Genomic DNA, 19,526 nt, shown 5'->3' with positions numbered 1-19,526 from the left:
AGATATGAAAATGAGAATTTTATTATAATTAAGCCCATGTTACTTAATGTGAGAGATGTAGGTATAATTGGCATGTCAAGAGTCGAGGGATTATAGTGGTCCTTCAGGACATAGTGGTTATTCGGGACAAATATTCAATGCCCCTAGTGGGATTTTATTCGAGCCGCGGTGACAGTATTGTGCACAACCTCAGTGTACTCACGTACCTTCTATTCTTAATAATGTACATGGGCAATCCAAAGATAATTAAAGTGAAATTAGCATAATAATATAAGTTTTATATGTGCATGTTATCATCATATATGTGATAGTGTAATAGATGCATGCAAGTTGAAATATCATAATTAAATGATAAGAATACATGTTCATGAATTCATGGTTATATCTATATATTCGTATTATGCCTCACTAACTATGTGACTTAGCGTGTAAGTGATTTACACGTAGGTATCAAGAATCCAGAAGAGCAGAAATAGCATAAATATGAGTAGCAAGGATAACATCATTGCTAGAAGATGATATCAGAAGTAACTGATAAAGTATGTATTTTATTGCGTATGGTGTGTTGGCATGTAGGAAACGTGTTAGTTACGAATGCTCTGATCGGTCTTGTATGGATTGGTCAATATTTTTATAAAATAATGATTTTCATGTTAATGAAAGTTTAAAATTTCCTTGATTTTTATAAAGAGTCAAAGTTTGAAAATTTAATGTGACACCTCAAACTCGTATCCGGGTCGGATACGGGATGGGAATGTTACATTTAATGGTATTAGAGGTACAATTTAGTCGATTCTCGGCAAAAACCGAAGTCTAGAGTGTCTAATAAGGTATATATGCCAACAAAATAGTGAAACCTTCTAATCTGATATAATAGTAAGCATGTTGTCTTGCTAATAGAACGATATGGTTATGTTTTTATAGATGTCCGAACATGGTAGTTCTAGAAGTGAAGTGGGAGATGACAGTCCCACTGAAAGTAGTAATTCACCTGCTCTGGCCAGGCAAGGTGAAAACATGCACCTTCTGGAGTGCCTGTGAGTGATCAAGATACGTTCTTCAAAACGTTGGACGTTGTCTTGGCGCGTTTCACCCCTTCTATTATTTCAACTCCGAGAATGAATGTTGCAAATGAGTTGAAGGGTTTGGGAGCACCTGAGTTTAGAAGTGAAGCCGAAGAAGATCATGTTGCTGCGGACCTTTGGCTTAATGACGTGAAAATTATACTTGAGCGACTTTATTGTTCTGATGCTGACAAGATGGACGGAGTAGTCTCTTTACTCCGAGGGCATGACAGGATTTGGTGGACCAATGTTACATTGAGAATGTCTGGTGATAAAGTAACTTGGTCCTTGTTTTTAGAATAGTTCAAGCATAAATACATCGAAGATCAATTTATTCGACAGATGAAGCAAGAGTTCATGAATCTGAAACAATGGAGCTGTACAGTATATGAGTACGAATGTGAATTCAACAAGTTAAGCCGATTCGTTGCTGAATTAATTCCTACAAAGAAGGATGCTTGCGAATGGTTTGTAGAGAGATTGTTTCCTCAGTTGAAAGAGATGCTTACTGTGTTAAACTTATCTTCATTTCAAGAAGTGGTGAATCATGCTAAAGCTCTAAAAAGGGCTCAGAATGAAAGATTTGGTGATTTTCAAGCTCAAACATCGAAAAGAACGGGTGCTTCTTCGAGTTTTGTACCATCAAAAAGGGGTCGAGATGTTGGTTCTCGACCTCAACCTAGATCAGAGTCAGTAGCCTCCTCAGTGAGAGGAGCAAATCCAATGAGAGGTCGACCGACACAGTCAGTGGGATCTAGAGCTGGGAGATCTAATCCGAGTCAAGTCAGACAATGTCTATATTGTGGAAGGAATCACTCAGGAATATGTAGGATGATTTCGGGAGCTTGTTTTAAATGTGGGGACACCAGACATTTTGTTCGGGATTGTCCCATGTTAGTTGGTGAATCTGCTCAGCCAGAGAGGTCTACCTCGGCTACCCAGAGGGGAAGAGGTAGAGGCAAAGGAAGAAGTCAGTCAGATTCATCGACTCCACAAGAGATACATTATACAGCTCGTGTATATAATCTTAAGACTAGTGAGTATCGAGATGACCCAGAGATAATAGCAGGTATTTTTCAGTTGTATGATAGGAATGTTTTTGTATTGATTGATTCGGGGTCTATGTATTCTTATATTTGCAGTAAGCTAGTAAAAGAATTGAATATTCCGTTAGAAGCTACTAACAGTGAGGTGATACTGACTAATCCGTTAGGGCACAGTGCTCGGGTCAATATGATGTGTCGAGGGTGTCCCATACGGATTCAGGGAATTAAATTCCCTATTAATATGATGGAATTACCCTTCGATGAATTTGAGGTGATACTGAGAATGGACTGGTTATATCATTATTACGCTTATATCGATTGTAGAGTGAAAAGAGTAACATTGAGAAGTCCATAAGGTATAAAAGTCATTGTATTTAGTGAAGGATAGAACCCATTGGCTAATGTACTATCAGTGATGTCGGCAAAGAAGTTATTACTACAGGGATGTCAAGGGTTTATTGCTAGTGTACTGGATGTTAGAGCTAAAGAGAAGGGGATTGAAGAAATTCCTATAGTCAGAGAGTTTCCTGACATTTTTCCTGTAGAGTTACCGAGTTTGCCTCCAGATAGAGAGGTTGAGTTTCAGATTGAAGCAATGCCGGGAACTATACCTATTGCTATGGCCCTAAAAGAATTACAAGAATTAAAGATTCAATTATAAGAATTGCTGGACAAAGGGTTTATCAGATCAAGTGTCTCACCATGTAGAGCTCCAGTTTTGTTTGTCATGAAGAATGATGGATTCATGCGTCTTTGCATTGATTATATGCAACTCAATAAAGTAACCATCAAGAACAAGTATCCCCTCCCCCGAATTGACGATTTATTTGATCAGTTAAAGGGAGCTTCAATGTTTTCGAATATTGATTTACATTCTGGTTATCATCAATTGAAGATTCAAGATAAAGATATTCCAAAGACGACATTTAGAACGAGATATGGGCACTATGAGTTTATTGTTATATCGTTTGGAGTTACGAATACACTGGCTGCTTTCATGGATCTCATGAACAGAATATTTCAACCCTATCTGGATCGATTCGTAGTGGTGTTCGTCGATGATATTTTAGTTTATTCAAAGTCGGAAGAAGAGTATAGTTTGCATTTGAAGATTGTTCTACAGACTTTGAGAGAAAAGAAGCTTTATGTTAAACTCTCTAAATGTGAATTTTGGTTGAAGAAAGTGACGTTCCTTGGATATGTGATCTTTGCAGAAGGAATTTGAGTGGATCCCCAAAAGATTAAAGCTATTTTAGAGTAGAAAGTTCCAAAGAATGTGTCAAAAGCTCAGAGTTTTCTGGGGTTAACTGGTTATTAACGAAGGTTTGTTAAAAAAATTTCGATAATAACATTACCCCTAACTAAGTTATTGAGGAAATAGGTAAAATTTGCTTGGACTCCGGAATGTCAAGAAATGTTTGAACAGTTAAAGAAGATTTTGATAGAAGCTCCAGTGTTAGTCCAACCTGATTCTGGCAAGAACTTTGTAGTGTATAGTGATGTGTCTCATAACGGTTTGGGATACGTAAAAGGCAAGGTGGTGGCCTATGCTTCGAGGTAACCAAAACCACATGAGAAAAATTATCCAACGCATGATCTAGAGATGACTGCAATAGTGTTCACACTTAAGATCTGGCATCACTACTTGTATGGTGAACGATACTACTTGTATACAGATCACAAGAGTTTAAAGTATTTGATGACTCAGAAAAAATTAAATTTAAGACATATGAGATGGGTGGAATTCTTAAAGGATTGCGATGTAGTGATCGATTTCCATCCAGGGAAAGCAAATGTGGTAGTAGATGCTTTAAGCCGGAAAACGTTTGTAGCCTTACGATCTTTGGATACTAGACTATCGTTAAGTAGAGATAGTGTTATCTGTGCGAAATTGTCTCTTAAGCCATCATGGCTAGATCGAATAAAAGAATTACAAGCTAGAGATGAAAAGTGTTCAAAGAAGCTACAACAGATAAATGATAAAGAGTTTACTGATTATGAGGTGAAGGCTGATGGGAATTTATATTATCAATGGAGATTAGTGATTCCTGATGATGATGAGTTGAAGAAAGACTTATTATCGGAAGCTCACTGTAGTCCATTAACCATGCATCCTGGAAGAAATAAAATGTATATGGATCTCAAGAGTCTATATTGGTGGCCTGGAATGAAGAGGGACATTACAGAATTTGTATCCAATTGTTTGACTTGTTAGCAAGTCAAAGCTGAGCATTAGGTTCCGTCAGGACTGTTGCAACCCATGTCTAGTCCTCAGTGGAAATGGGAGAACGTTACAATGGATTTTGTAACGGGGTAACCTCTAACTCCGAACAAAAGAAATTCAATCTGGGTGATTGTAGACAGATTGACTAAGTCAACTCATTTTATTTCTGTACGAGTTGACTTTTCCATGGATAAGTATGTCGAGTTGTATATCAGGGAGATTGTACGTTTACATGGTGTACATGTTTCCATTGTTTTTGATCGGGATCCTAGGTTTACCTCACGGTTTTGGAAATCATTACATAGAGCTTTGGGAACTCAGTTGAATTTCAGTACAACGTTTGATCCTCAAACTGATAGACAGTCTGAACGAACTATCCAAATTATGGAAGATATGCTAAGAGCTTGTGTAATGGAATTTAAAGGATCGTGGGAAAGATATTTGCCACTTGCTGAGTTTGCATACAACAACAGTTATCAATCAAGTATCAAAATGACACCTTATGAAGCTCTTCATGGAAGAATATGTCGTACACCTCTAAATTGGTTTGAGCTTAAAGATAGAGAAGTTCTTGGTCCTGAGTTGATCCAGGAAGTGGAAGAAAAGGTCCAAATAATACAGAATAACCTCAAAGCTGCAGCTGGTAGACATAAATCTTATGTAGAATTAAAAAGAAAAGAAATTGAGTTTTAAATGAGAGATAAAGTGTTTTTAAAAGTGTCTCCATGGAAGAAAGTTTTAAGGTTTGGTCAAAGAGGAAAGTTAAGTCCTCGGTTCATTGGACCCTATGAGATCGCAAAGAGAGTTGGACCAGTGGAATATCAACTGGCGTTACTACCAGAAATGGAAAACATTCATGATGTCTTTCATGTTTCAATGTTTCGGAAGTATAGATCTGATTCCTCCCATATTTTAACTCCAGAAGAGATCGAGATTCAACCGGATTTGACATATGAAGAAGAACCGGTTCAAATCTTAGCTCATGAGATTAAGTAACTAAGTAACAAGACTATTCCATTAGTTAAAGTCTTGTGGAGGAATCACAAGATAGAGGAAGTAACGTAGGAGCGTGAAGAAGATATGAGGAATAAATACCCCCATATCTTTGCGCAATGAAAATTTGAGGACAAATTTTTTTAGGGGGAGATTTGTAACATCCTCAATATCGGGTTAGTGACTAAATCGTAAAGTTACAGAATTTTGTGATTAAAGTAAAATAATTGATTATTTCAATGATTTATATGAAATGTGTTGTAGGATCAAATAGAAAAGAATGAGGAATAGAATGATATAATGGTATTTTGCAAGGAAAATAATTAAAGAAGGGATATATAAATTAGCTACACGTGGAAGAGATGAAGCAAAACACAAGGTTTCCAGAGTTCTCTTATTTTATTCTTTTCTCCACACGTGAAGACTCATATCAAAGGTGAGATTTCTCATGAGCTGATTATGTGTTGAAATTTAAGTTTGGTTTTGATCATTAGATGCTAATTAAGCTTAAGGAAAGTTTAATTTGTTTTAAAACAACAAAATGAAGGGTGTAGGAAGAAGTAAAGATTAAGAGTTCTTGAATGGAATTTTGAAATAGAGGTCATAATGAGACTTGAAAGTTGAATTTGACTTGTCACCAACTTAATTAAGGAATATGAAGTGTTAGAATTAGATATAGAACATGTTGGAATTTGAGTGAGATTCTTGAATTCTATGTGGATGATTGGATTTTGAAGTTTAAGAGGTATTGAATAGGTATTAATTAGTTTAAGTATGTGTATACAAGTTAGGGATATTAAAGGAGGTGAAAAATGAAGATTTGAGCTGAAAAGAGAGTGAATTTCGTGTTTAAAATGGAATTTTTGGGTTGTGTGCATCGATACATCTTCAATGTGTACTGATGCACTCTCAAATAAATGAACATCAAATGCAATTAGTGCATCAATGCATAATGAGTGCATCGATACGCCCCTTAAGATGAAAACATCGAATGTGATTTGTGTACTGATGCATAGATAGTGCATCAATGCACACGTTAAGGGAAGCATCGATACACTGTAGAGTGCATCGATACATACCTTCATTAAGAGATTAAATTAGCCTTTTTTTAGTCTAAGAAGTGATAGTTTAGAATATATCAATTAGTATATTGATATGTATCAATGTATTACTATGTAGATTTAGAGCGTAATCCTATTCCAGAACAATCGAATGATTAGGATCGAGTCAAATCAAACAAGGCTAAGGTGAGTGCATACCCTAGATAAAATTATATTAAGATAAGACTTGCGATGAGTCTATCTCTTATAGTTAAACTTATAATTTCATATTCATGCACATGCATACTTATATATGTATTAATGTTATAGTGATTTTATGCATAATTCAGTCATGTTTTAATATGAACTTATATGAATGAATGCAATTATATGAGAATCCATTCAGGTATGGGAAATAATGAAAATGATCATTTGTACTCATATGAAGTGAATTATGTATTTATGTGAAAAGTGATAGAGGAGATATGAAAATGAGAATTTTATTATAATTAAGCACATGCTACTTAATGTGAGAGCTATAGGTATAATTGACATGCCAAGAGTCGAGGGATTATAGTGGTCCTTCGCGACATAGTGGTCCTTCGGGATATAGTAGTCCTTCGGGACAAATATTCAATGCCCCTAGTGGGATTTTATTCGAGTTGTGGTGACAACATTGTGCACAACCCTAGTGTACTCACGTACCTTCTGTTCTTAATAATGTACATGGGCAATCCAAAGATAATTAAAGTGAAATTAGCATAAGAATATAAGTTTTATATGTGCATGTTATCATCATATATGTGATAGTGTAATAGATGCATGCAAGTTGAAATATCATAATTAAATGATAAGAATACATGTTCATGAATTCATGGTTATATCTATATATTCGTATTATGCCTCACTAAGTCTGTGACTTAGCGTGTAAGTGATTTACACGTAGGTACCAAGAATCCAGAAGAGTAAAAATAGGAGTAGCAAGGACAACATCATTGCTAGAAGATGAGATTAGAAGTAACTGATAAAGTATGTATTTTGTTGCGTATGGTGTGTTGGCATGTAGGAAACATGTTAGTTACGAATGCTTTGATCGGTCTTGTATGAATTGGTCAATCTTTTGTTAAAGTAATGATTTCATGTTAATGAAAGTTTAAAATTTCCTTGATTTTTATAAAGAGTCAAAGTTTGAAAAGTCAATGTGACACCTCAGACTCGTATCCGGGTCGGATACGGGTTGGGGGTGTTACACCTACAATATTTTTTACCCATCCAGGTGCCTAACGTTACAAACGTGACCAAATTAGGCGTACGGGATGTAACGACCGTTAATTTCTCCATTAAGTGACACATGTTAGCATCTGGTAATTTTAAAATTTATATATATTTTAAAAATATTAAAAATATTAATATATTTATAAAAAAAACTCAAATTTCTTTTAAATTACAAAAAAGCCTCAAAATCCCTAAAATCCCCAAATCCTAACATTAACATCGTCGCTGACGTAGTCTCTGCCATCATTGTAGTTATATATCGTCGTAGTTGTCGTCGATTGGTTATCAGAATAGCATGGGATCACGATTTTCATCCTATGGTATGCAGGGTTTAAAACGTCTATTCGTCGTCAATCAACTGTCGATCAGTCACGATTTCATAGGAGTTTTGGTCGGGTGGGAGGTGATATCGGGTGGAGCTTCGTCGACAGCAAAGGGCGGTGTGGGTTTAGGGGTTGAAATAAAGGTTTCAAAATTTTTGGGTTATTTCAAAATCTATATGTTTTATTTTTAAAAAATACAAAACTTTTTTTAAATTTTATAAAAAAAATTAAAATTATCATATTGTGACACGTGTCACTAAACGGAGGAAATTAATATCGTTGACCTCCCGAACACTTAAAGTGGTAACGTTTGTAGCGTTAGAAACTTAGATGGGCCAAAAAATATTGTAGGCACCTATTCAGGAAAAAGAGTATAGTTTGGGTACTTATTTATTATATAAGAATATTTTAATTCACAAAATAACTGTACAAAACTATTCACTAGTTTGAATAAAAATCATCTATCCCTTTTTGTGCCCCTATCCCTTCCTCTTCATCTAAAATATTGACATGTGTTTGTTTCAATTAATTGTTCAAAACTGTGTTTGTCTAATATAAAAAGGTTTTTGTTTTTTTTCTTATTTTGTTTACCTTTAAATTAAAATTAAAAAGTTTGTTTTATTAATAATTTTTAATACCAGTTAATATAATATATTTATATCAATAAGAATTGATATTATAATTTTTAATTTATTTTAAATATTTTTAATATAAATTTGAATTTCGGTTTGTAGTTTGTTTGTTCTACTATAATTGGTTTTCCAAATTATTATTCTTACATTTTAGTGTTTGATTAGCAAAAAAACAGATCAATCAATGTAATTTATTTTTCAGGTTAATATTTTTTTACATTTTCTAGAAAATGACATATTATCTTTTTTCGTAAATTATTTTCTAAATTTTTATTTAAAGTATAAATACTCAAAATAATATTATTTTATATATTTAATATTAATATAATATTTGATTATTAAATTAATTAAAAATTAATTGTTAAAATATATATATTAATAATTTTAATATATAATATTATTTTTAGTATTATAATAATATATGATATTATATTGTAATGATATATGATATGATATTTTAATTTTAATATTAGTATCAATTAAAATAAATTAAAAATAAAAAAAATCAATTCTTATTAATATAAATATATTATATTAACTGGTATTAATAAAACAAAACTTTTTAATTTTAGTTTAAACGTAAACAAAAGAAGAAGAAACAAAAACCCTTTTTTATATTAAACAAATAAAGTTTAGAACTAGTAATTGAAACAAATATGTGTCAATATTTTAGATGAAGATACAAGATAAGGGCACCAAAAAGGGGTAGGGGATTTCTATTCCACTAGCTCGTCTATCATCGCTCCAAAGGCCAGAGTTAGAACCATCAGCAATGGAGATTTTCTTTCCAAACTCTGTAATTGGAATGGCTAGAATCTTTGCCTTTTTCCTATTTAGCTACATGTTATTTGGAAAAGTGGTTAATCCAAAAAACTCGAACATGATGAAGAAACCACCAGAAATCGTCAGTCGAAGGTCGTTTTGTTGTGAAGTTAAGAGTTAGTTAGCAAGTTTGTTAATTAGTTAGCAGTTGGTTAGAAGTCAGTTAGTATGTTAGCTGATGTAAATGAATTGTATATAAATATAGTATATTGAAATGGTGAATAATAATAAGAATAGAGGTATATTTTCCACACGTGTTTTTTACATGGTATCAAGGAAAGGTCTCGTGTGGGGGCTCGACCTTTCTGATTTTTTGCCTCTTTCTTCACTGATTTACTTTCCTTTTTCCTCTCTGTTTCCATGGAATCGATCGATTTCACGTATCCTCTCTACCTTCATCCGTCGGATATGCCTGGGACTGTATTGGTTTCGCATCAGCTAACGGGAATTGAGAATTACAATCTCTGGAGCCACTCGATTCAAATCGCGTTGCTAGCAAAGAACATGTTAGGGTTCATCGACGGTGATTGTGCTAGGGATGATTTCGTTGAACTCTTGCAATCACAGTGGGATCGATGTAATGCAATCACAGTGGGATCGATGTAATGCAATCGTTCTTTCGTGGATTTTGAATACTGTAAGTGCTTACCTCTCTGCGGGATTAGTGTTTGCTTCCACTGCAGCACTTGTTTGGAAAGATCTGAAGGAACGCTTCAGCAAGATTGATGGATCACAAATCTTCTTACATCAAGAGATTCCTCTCTTTACTCAATGTGATTCATCCGTTTCCACCTATTATTCACGCTTGAAGTTACTTTGGGATGAGTACAGTGCATTGATTCTTGTATCTTCCTGTAATTGCATTGATTCTTCGCAAGCCTTGAATCATGTTCTTCAACAACGATTATTTCAGTTTTTAATGGAACTGAATGAGATATATTCTGCGATTCGGAACCAAATTCTTCTTCTAGATCCGCTCCATTTGTTTAATTGGGCGTATTCGATAGTGGTTCAGGATGAGTCACAGAGATATCTGCCTTCAAGCGTTTCACGTCTTTCTGATGCGACAGTGATGTACTCCAATTCTTCTAATCCTCTTCGTGGCAGGTTTAATGGAGTCTGTGATTTTTGTAAAATTTATGGCCATAAATGTGAGCAGTGTTATAGGCTCAATGGCTTCCCTCCTGAGTTCAAGTTCACAAAGGCAAAGAAGTCTTCTTCTTCCATGGTGGCTAACTCTGATCAGAATGATACTCATTCTGAGTCTTCCCCTTTGACTGATCCTTTGGCGCCGATGTTTACCACGGACCAGTATAACCGTCTGCTGGAGCTCCTCAACAAGGATGTTCATGATTCTGGTGATGTTGCTACTGCCAACTTTGCAGGTATGATTCATAGTGGTTTACATGCTTCTAAACGTAATTCAATTACTTGGATTCTTGACACTGGAGCTACTAACCATATGTTGTCTAGTTTTGAATGCTTGAGTAATCCTGTTGCATGTACCTCACGATTTGTTCATCTCCCGAATGGTAAAACCCGGGCTATAACACATATTGGTTCCTATTGGTTTAATTCCTCTCATTGTTTACAAAATGTACCATTTGTCACTTCCTTCACTCACAATTTGTTATATGTTTCCAAACTGACAATTGACTTAAATTGTGATGTTCAGTTTTATCCTGATTTTTGTGTCTTTCAGGATCTCTTCAATGACAAGATGCTGGGGATTGGTAAGAAACAAGGGGGCTTGTACATTCTTCATTCTTTTGGTTATTTTCTTAGTATTGCTTCTAAGGTACCTTTCAATGTTAAAACTCATTGTATGTCATCTGTTACTAATTAAACTTCCATTTGGCATGCTCAATTAGGTCATGCTTCTTTTCTCAAATTGCAGCATATGTCATTGAATGACTGTAAATTGGATTCCTCTGTAATTTATTCTTGCTCGGTTTGTCCGTTAGCCAAACAAGTTCGGTTGCCTTTCACAATTAGTCAGTCTCGGTCTAGTCTCTCTTTTCATCTGATTCATATGGACTTATGGGGTCCATACAAAATTTCTACTCATAGTGGCCATAGGTTTTTTCTGACAATTGTTGATGATTGTACAAGAATGACATGGGTATATTTACTGAAACTAAAGTCAGATGCCATTGTCTCTTTAAAGAAGTTTTTTTCTTTGGTTCATAGTCAATTTGAGGCTTCTATAAAAATCGTTCGTAGTGATAATGGGTCTGAATTTTTCAGCAAAGGTTGTTATTCTCTTTACTCTTCTTTTGGTATTGTTCATCAGTCCTCTTGTGTTGATATTCCTCACCAAAATGGGGTAACTGAAAGGAAGCATAAACATTTATTAGAAGTAGCTCGTGCACTTTGTTTTTAGTCTTTGGTGTCTGTTAAGTTTTGGGGAGAGTGTGTCTTAGCTGCTTGTTACTTAATTAATAGGTTTCCTTCTGCTGTTCTTAATTGGAAATCTCCATATGAAATGTTTCATCGTAAGCTTTCTTCTTTGTTACATTTAAAGGTCTTTGGTTGCTTGGGTTATGCTACTGTCACTAAGCCTCGTGATAAATTTTTCCCTAGAGCTATTCCTTCGGTTTTTATAGGATACTCGGATACTCAAAAGGGTTATTTGATGTTCAGTCTTGTTTCTAAGACTTTTTTTGTTAGTAGGTATTGAAGAATCAGGCAAAGATAATGAAAGAACACAAGAATTTTAACGAGGTTCGACAATATGATTACGTTCTCAGCGCCTAGGCGGCGCTAGAAGTTTTATTCAATGTCTCATAGGTTTAGGTTACATCTCTATTTATAATAAAAAAAACCTGGTACATTTATGAGCCATACCTAATAGTAGGGATGTTAAGTTTCATGAGGATTCTTTTCATTTTCATTCACCTGAATTGTCATCTAGGTTATTTCCTTCTCAACCTGTTATACTTGATTCAGAGTTTTTTATCACTGACTTGTCTATAACAGATGTGCCTTCAGCTCATAATAATCCTTCCAATTTGTCTTCTCAGCAGTCTCAATCTAGTTCTAGTGTTGGTGATTAGGTGTCTCCTACATCTTTTACTTCTCATTCTTCTAATGTTCCTATTGATCCAGTTGTTAGGAGGTCTTCTAGAGTGTCCAAGCCTCCATTGTGGTTAAATGAGTATGTTTCTTGTCAATCATCCACTTCTAGCAATTATCCCATTTCAGATCACATTTCTTATTCTCATCTTCCATTCTCCACTCAATCTTTCCTTTCTTCCACTTATATTATTGAGCCTACTAGTTATAGTGATGCCATTAAAGATCCTTTGTGGGTTACTGCCATGCAAGAGGAGATTCAAGCATTAGAGTTAAACAATACTTGGTCTGTAGTTCCTTTGTCACCGGGTAAGGTTCCCATTGGATGCAAGTGGGTGTATAAGGTCAAGTTTTGGTCCAATGGTGAGATTGAACTCTACGAGGCACATTTGGTTGCGAAGGGGTACAATCAACGAGAAAGTGTGGATTTTGTTGAAACCTTCTCGCATGTTGCTAAGCTTGTCACGGTACAAACAGTTTTGGCACTTACCTCTTTGCAATGTTGGCCCTTGTTTCAAATGGATGTACATAATGCGTTTCTTCAAGGCAATTTGCTTGAGGAGGTCTATATGCAGTTTCCTCAAGGATTCTACAGCCAGGGGGAGAACATGGTGTATAGGCTGCATAAGTCTATTTATGGCTTAAGCAAGCGTCTAGACAGTGGAACATGAGTTTGACTGAAGCCTTGGTTACTGCTGGATATATTCAAAGTAAGTTTGTTACTCACTTTTTACAAAGAGAGAATGAACAAATATAGTGGTCATGCTTATATATGTTGATGATATATTGATTACTGGAAATAATGCTGCCATGATAGAAGAGTTGAAAGCAATCTTGCATGCTAGTTTTAGAATGAAGGATCTAGGGGAACTTAAGTATTTTCTTGGCTTTGAGATACTTAGATATAGTGAAGGAATTTTGTTGAACCAAAGGAAGTATGCACTAGAGTTAATAGAATAAACAGGATTAGGAGGTGCTAAACCAGTTTGCACTCCTATGGAGCAGAATGTAAAGCTTACTTCTACTGGTTATGATTATGGTTTGGTTGAAAATGGTAAAGAGAATTTAGATGATGAAGTGCTGCAGGGTGATAAAGAAGTTTTCCAGAGATTGATTGGAAGGTTGATTTATCTCACTCATATAAGACCATATATTACCTTTGTGGTACATCACTTGAGTCAATTTATGCAGCAACCAAAAAGATCACACTTGGAAGCTGCTCTTCGAGTGGTTAAGTATATTAAAAAGAATCCTGGTCAAGGAATTTTGTTGTCTTCTGCAGGACAATATCAGCTAACAGCTTTTTGTGATGCTGACTGGGCAACTTGTTTGATGACAAGGAGATCAGTTACTGGTTTCTGTGTTAAATTAGGAGATTCTTTAATTTCTTGGAAGTCGAAAAAGCAAAATACTATAGCAAAATCATCAGCAGAGGCAGAGTACAGAAGCATGGCAATGGTGGCAGCTGAAATTGTGTGGCTAAGAGGTCTGTTAATAAAGTTGGGTGTAAAGGATGTCCAACCAGCCAGACTTTACTGTGATAGCAAGGCAGCACTGCAAATAGCAGCAAACCCAGTCTTCCATGAGAGGACAAAGCATATAAAAATAGATTGTCATTTCATCCGAAAAAAAATACAAGGAGTGATCAACACAACTTATGCTTCATCAGCAAATCAATTAGTAGATGTTTTAACCAAAGCCTTGGGAGCTCAACAACATGAGTATTTAATTTTCAAGTTGGGAGTCAAAGATGTCTTTAGACTACCAACTTAAGGGGGAGTGTTGTGAAATTGAGAGTTAGTTAACAAGTTTGTTAATTAGTTACGGTTAAAAGTCAATTAGTATGTTAGCTGATGTAAATGAATTGTATATAAATATAGTATACTGAAACAATGAATAATAATAAGAATAGAGATATTTTTTCCACACGGGTTTTTTTACACGTTTCTCGGCCCCCTCCACCTGTTAGGGGGTCCAAAGCCAGCGAACATCACGTTGGGTAACTTGGCCGACGAATAAGGACCCCACCCAAACACTAATTGTAAGCAATTCGGAAGTCGCTAAAGAGTGTTTCACTACCAGCGATATGGCCTTCGCCAGTCTTCCGAGAACTTTAGCGGCGGAGCTTTTGGGTTTCAACTTCGCCATGTTTGGGTTCAGCCCTTACGGCCCTTACTGGCGTCACATTCGCAAGATAGCGACGCTCGAGTTACTGTCGAACAGCCGATTGGAGAAGCTCAAACACGTACGAGAATCGGAAGCCAAGGAATCAATCAATCGACTTTACGTGTTAGTAATCAACGGTGGTTCGAAACCGGTGGTCGTGGAGATGAAGAGATGGTTCTGGATTATTAACATAAACACGGTTTTGAAGATTGTTATCTGGAAGAGATACTCGGAGGTTGAAAATTCACATGGGGAAGAGGAGAACGAGGAGCGTAGGAAAGCGGTGAGGGATTTCTTCGGATTGGGGGGGGGACGTTCACAGTGGCGGACTCGCTGCCGTTCTTGCGGTGGTTGGATTTGGGTGGACATGAGAAAGCCATGAAGAAGACGGCAAAGAAACTGGACCAAATTCTTGAGGAATGTTTGGTGGAACATAAACGGAAAAGAAATTCAGGCAAACCGGCGGCGAACATGATGACTTCATGGATATAATGTTGTCGTTTCTTGAAGATGCCGGAAAACTCCCTTCTTACGACGCTGATACAATCAACAAAGCTACCTGTCAGGTTAGTTCCACCTTTCTCACCATATATCTGTACACTATATCCACTCTGAAATCTAATCGAAATAATTTTAAAAAAATACTCTCCTTATTCTTTTAAAATATCTTTTAACTTCCAACATTATAAAATAAAGATTAAAAAACGTTAGGAATTAATTTTATTTAAAAGATATTAAATAGAAAAACCAATAATGTAAATCATCAAAAATTAGATGACCGTTCTTAAAATTTTATACAATTTAATTATTTTTAAATTTTGTAATGTAAATCATCAAAATAAAATCCATTCTTCTAGTGTTCCTTTGCGTTTGATTTGCTTTCTTTAGTGAGCGTAGGTCGAGTAAGGCTTAACATTTAGCGTGGAGGAAACAAAGTTTGGAGAGATCCAAGATTTTATCGCAGGGATAGGAGTGTCCAAGACGAGACAAATCAAGACTTGTGGGAAATGGTTCTTACGATAGAGATGTACTTATGAGCGTGTTAGTCCATTTCATCACTTAACGGCAACAGTCGAAGTAAACAAAGTCTTTGTGGGAGGTCGAGTCCTTATGGGGGACGTGAGTAAGTGGAGACGTCGAAAGGCAACTAAGTTGATGTGAATTATGGTGCGAGGGTTCGTGAAGTTACATGCGGCAGAAGCCAAGGCAAGCAATTCATATGGGAGGATCGCAACAAGACAAGACATTGAGAATTATCCAAGGTGATGTTGCCTAGGATCGTCGAGTGGAGCGATGAGGGCATCGTTAAGTTCAGTGGGGGAGAATGTCATGGGCCGTGATCTTTGGGTCCAAGACATTGGTGCAAGTGTTTGCTAAAGAGGTTTTATGTAGAGTATGGATTTACAGCCACCAGTCTTGGCTCATCACTTGGAGAATGTTGTGGAGCCCGTTCACATTGACTGTGCAGAAAAGGAAAGTGACATAAAATTCGAAGATGATCACATGAGTTTGGTAAATATGGCAAGAGACAACAAATCAGGAAGATATTGTAGGGAATCTTACCATATCTGGTGTGAACACATATACAAAGAAAGAATCTTAATAATTAATGTAATTATATATGATTGAGTTGAGTTTCTTTAATTCAAGGGATTTGTAATTAATTGGGCAGATCTTAGCCGTTGATGTAAATCGATCTAGGCCATTGATTGAGAGGGAGCTCAACTATAAATAGAGAATCTCTCATCCTCATTTGTATTCATCCATTCCATTCATTCTCTTTGGATAGTAATAAAACTTTGAGGTGTTTACTCTATCTCTTGTGTGCTTTGTTCCTAAGTTTCTTTGTGTTGTTTCCTCTCTTGGTGGCTAAGAGTAACCACACTTGTGTTTGTATTTCCACACCATAGTCCAACCTTGGTGGCTTGGAGTGGTCACGTTAGTATTAAAGCTTCCGCATCCTAGAAATATTGAGGGTTTGGTTCCAACCTTGGTGAGTTTGCATGCTCATTAACCTTGGATAAGGCTTACTTAGTCGCAAAGAGGACTTAGAAGTTTCAAGAAGCGTCTAAGGTCACACGTCTCTTTAGACCTTAACTCATATTCCGATAGTTTGAGCTTGAAGGTTTTGAGGGCATGACAAGTGGTATAATATAAAAATGTACATTTGTTTTTATATAGAGAGACAATAATAGTTCATGTATTTGACTGAATTGGTTTTATTCAATTATACAAAGAAGGGTACAAATTAATATTGTAAGTGTTATTGTTGCGTACATCCGATAAATATACGAGCTGTAAGAGTTTTGCTACACACGCAACCAGAGTAGTACATTTTTGTCCGACATATATGGTAAAATAATGCTCGAGTTAAAATTATTTTAAGGTATATAGTTGGTGAAAATTTATTTAAATATTTATAATATTTATTACAGTACGAATTTTTAATTTATTATAATAAATATCATAAATTTTAAATATTTTTTATCAGATGTATATTTCTAATTTTTCACCAATAATATTTCCTTAATTTTTCACCTTATCTATGTATTAACGTTATAATTTTATGTTAATATTTATTGGTTTATAATTAGATTTAAATAATAAACGTTTTCATTATTTAATTTACATTTATATTTACTCGAGATGAAAAAACATGCATCATTCCTTATCCCAGTTTTAGATATGTGGAGCCGGGCAAGTTACCTTACGCTTTAGGCATGTCTAGTTTGACACAACACACAAGTCGAATAATATAAAGTCATTGAAGAAATTATTTTTCATTACAGTTAAAATACTACTTTTAGAGTAAAAAAATACTTTTTAATATCATAAGTAATGAAGAATAATAAATTTATTGAGCCACCTCAAAAGTAAAAAAAATATTATTTTTTAAGGATCTTGAGTTTAAATAATTATGTTTGCAGTTTGTACATAACGATTGTTTTGTGTAAATATTATTTGTCATTTTATGTAGGGTAAAATATACAAATGATCCTCCAACTACAAGATGTTATTTTGTTGAGTCACTTTATTATTAAAAATTACAAAATGATTCAATTTATGGGGTGCTATTTTTGTTGAGCCTTCTATTATTAAAAATTATAAAATAGTCATTGACTACTCATATGTTTCAAATTCATCCTTTTTCGTTAAAAAATTAGTGCTCGTCTAAGTCGAACGTTAACTTGCTCACTTAGATATGATAAAATCTAATCACATAGTTATTTGAATTGTATTTTGTGGATTAAATATCTCTTTACATTTATGTCGTTGAGTTAGTGCTTGAAACATTATGTTATCCAACCAATGCTTGAAAGCAACGATAATGTTAGTAGACATTAAAATATAATTTTATCATATCCCAAACAACATGTTAACGTTTAATTTAGATGACCATCAATTTTATAACGGATAAGGGCGCATTTAAAATATATGAGTAGTCAAATGACTATTTTGTAACTTTTGATAGTTGAGGGACTCAACAAAGTAACTCCTTGTAGTTGAGGGTTATTTTGTGAGATACTCAACAAAATAACTCTATAATCGAGAAATCATTAGCATACTTTACCCTTTTATTTACTCGCTAGATTTTTATAAATATTTATTTTACGTAAATATTTTTCATTATATAGTATGTATGTAATAAAATTTAGGATAAACGACACGTTTAATATCAAAACTATCAATTTTATTTTATTTTAATATCTAAACTGCACGTTAAAAATGATTTTAAAATAAATAGAAGTAAAATTAATAATTAAGTGCTAAACTTGCAGTCTACCCTAAAAGCTAATATTGGGATATTGGTGCTTTTACGGACAATAATTTTAGGTGAAACGGACACCACAACAGTGACGATAACTTGGACCCTGTCGTTACCATTAAACCATCGGGATGTCTTGAGAAAAGCCCAACATGAATTGGACACTTTCGTCGGTAAAGACAGGCTGGTGCAAGAATCCGACATGGAGAATCTACTCTATCTCCAAGCCATTATCAAAGAAACAACCTGATTATACCCCGCCTCGCCCCTCTCCGTGCCGCATGAATCCGTTGAAGACCGCACCATGGTCGGCTACTTTATTCCGGCAGGCACACTCCTTGTAAACATTTCAAAGCTTCAACAAGATCTTAAAATATGGTCCGATCCTGAATAGTTTCGACCTGAAAGGTTTCTTACGACGCATAAGCATATCAATGTCAGGGGACAAAACTTTGAGTTTATTCCATTCGGTAGCGGTCGAAAAGTTTGCCCTGGAATATCATCTGCGCTTCAAATTTTAAATCTCAACCTTGCTGTTCTGCTGCAATCGTTTGAAATTACGACGCCGGATGATGAGCCGGTTGACATCCGTGAGGGTGCCGGTTTGACAAATCTCAAAGCTGCGCCACTTAATGTTGTTTTCACACCTCGTCTTCCTCCTCATCTCTATGAATAAACTACTATGCCGCTTGATGAGCCGGTTGACATGCACGAGGGTATCGATTTGATTAATCTTAAAGCTACGCCACTTGCTGTCGTTTTCACACCTCATCTTCCTCATCTGTATGACTAAATACACAAACATATGTATATTGTTGCTTGTGGAATCGTTTTTAGTATTTTGAACTAGGACGATCTGGTACCGTACTTAAACAATAAACACGGATACCGAACTAATCCTGTTTGAACGGTACAATAATTATATATTAATTTATAAATAATGATAAATTAGGATTAAGTTCGAACTTATAGAATAATCTCATTATTGAGAGAATGTAATTTTTTCTTAAAGTTTCGGATTCAAATATATAAGTTTGTATGATATGGAATTCTAATTTAGACAGAGGGTCATGATCAGAAAGATAAAACTTACTTATTTT

General features: G+C 35.1%; 2 protein-coding genes across 2 annotated transcripts; both read left to right on the top strand.

Annotated features, from left to right (window-relative positions):
• The first annotated feature begins 9,779 nt into the window (after nucleotides 1-9,779).
• On the top strand, nucleotides 9,780-13,165 carry LOC120123099. Its single transcript, XM_039142089.1, has 8 exons — nucleotides 9,780-9,996; nucleotides 10,085-11,016; nucleotides 11,122-11,217; nucleotides 11,317-11,498; nucleotides 11,610-11,745; nucleotides 11,944-12,092; nucleotides 12,334-12,467; nucleotides 12,528-13,165. Exons 1-8 carry the CDS (start codon nucleotides 9,780-9,782, stop codon nucleotides 13,163-13,165), a joined length of 2,484 nt encoding a protein of 827 aa, XP_038998020.1.
• A 1,415-nt stretch (nucleotides 13,166-14,580) lies between these two features.
• Nucleotides 14,581-19,102, top strand: LOC120123098 (xanthotoxin 5-hydroxylase CYP82C2-like). Its single transcript, XM_039142088.1, has 4 exons — nucleotides 14,581-15,021; nucleotides 15,107-15,226; nucleotides 16,068-16,172; nucleotides 18,821-19,102. The coding sequence occupies exons 1-4, from the start codon at nucleotides 14,581-14,583 to the stop codon at nucleotides 19,100-19,102; spliced, it is 948 nt and encodes a 315-aa protein (XP_038998019.1).
• Nucleotides 19,103-19,526: the final 424 nt, after the last annotated feature.

The sequence above is a fragment of the Hibiscus syriacus genome, unplaced genomic scaffold (genome assembly GCF_006381635.1).
Source record: "Hibiscus syriacus cultivar Baekdansim isolate YM2019G1 unplaced genomic scaffold, ASM638163v2 tig00110388_pilon, whole genome shotgun sequence".
NCBI classification, from domain to species: Eukaryota; Viridiplantae; Streptophyta; class Magnoliopsida; order Malvales; family Malvaceae; genus Hibiscus; species Hibiscus syriacus.
The sequence above is the reverse complement of the archived record's forward strand: the minus strand, read 5'-3'. Positions and strand labels throughout refer to the sequence as shown.

Bases quoted from the DNA above. Each gene is read 5' to 3' on its own strand.
- LOC120123099 (XM_039142089.1), top strand. From the start codon at position 9,780: ATGGAATCGATCGATTTCACGTATCCTCTCTACCTTCATCCGTCGGAT. The intron at 12,093-12,333 runs GTATTGAAGAAT...ATTGTCATCTAG, and splicing joins AAGACTTTTTTTGTTAGTAG to GTTATTTCCTTCTCAACCTG. The intron at 12,468-12,527 runs GTGATTAGGTGT...CTATTGATCCAG, and splicing joins TCAATCTAGTTCTAGTGTTG to TTGTTAGGAGGTCTTCTAGA.
- LOC120123098 (XM_039142088.1), top strand. From the start codon at position 14,581: ATGGCCTTCGCCAGTCTTCCGAGAACTTTAGCGGCGGAGCTTTTGGGT. The intron at 15,022-15,106 runs GTGGACATGAGA...TAAACGGAAAAG, and splicing joins CTTGCGGTGGTTGGATTTGG to AAATTCAGGCAAACCGGCGG. The intron at 16,173-18,820 runs GTAAATATGGCA...GATCCTGAATAG, and splicing joins AAGATGATCACATGAGTTTG to TTTCGACCTGAAAGGTTTCT.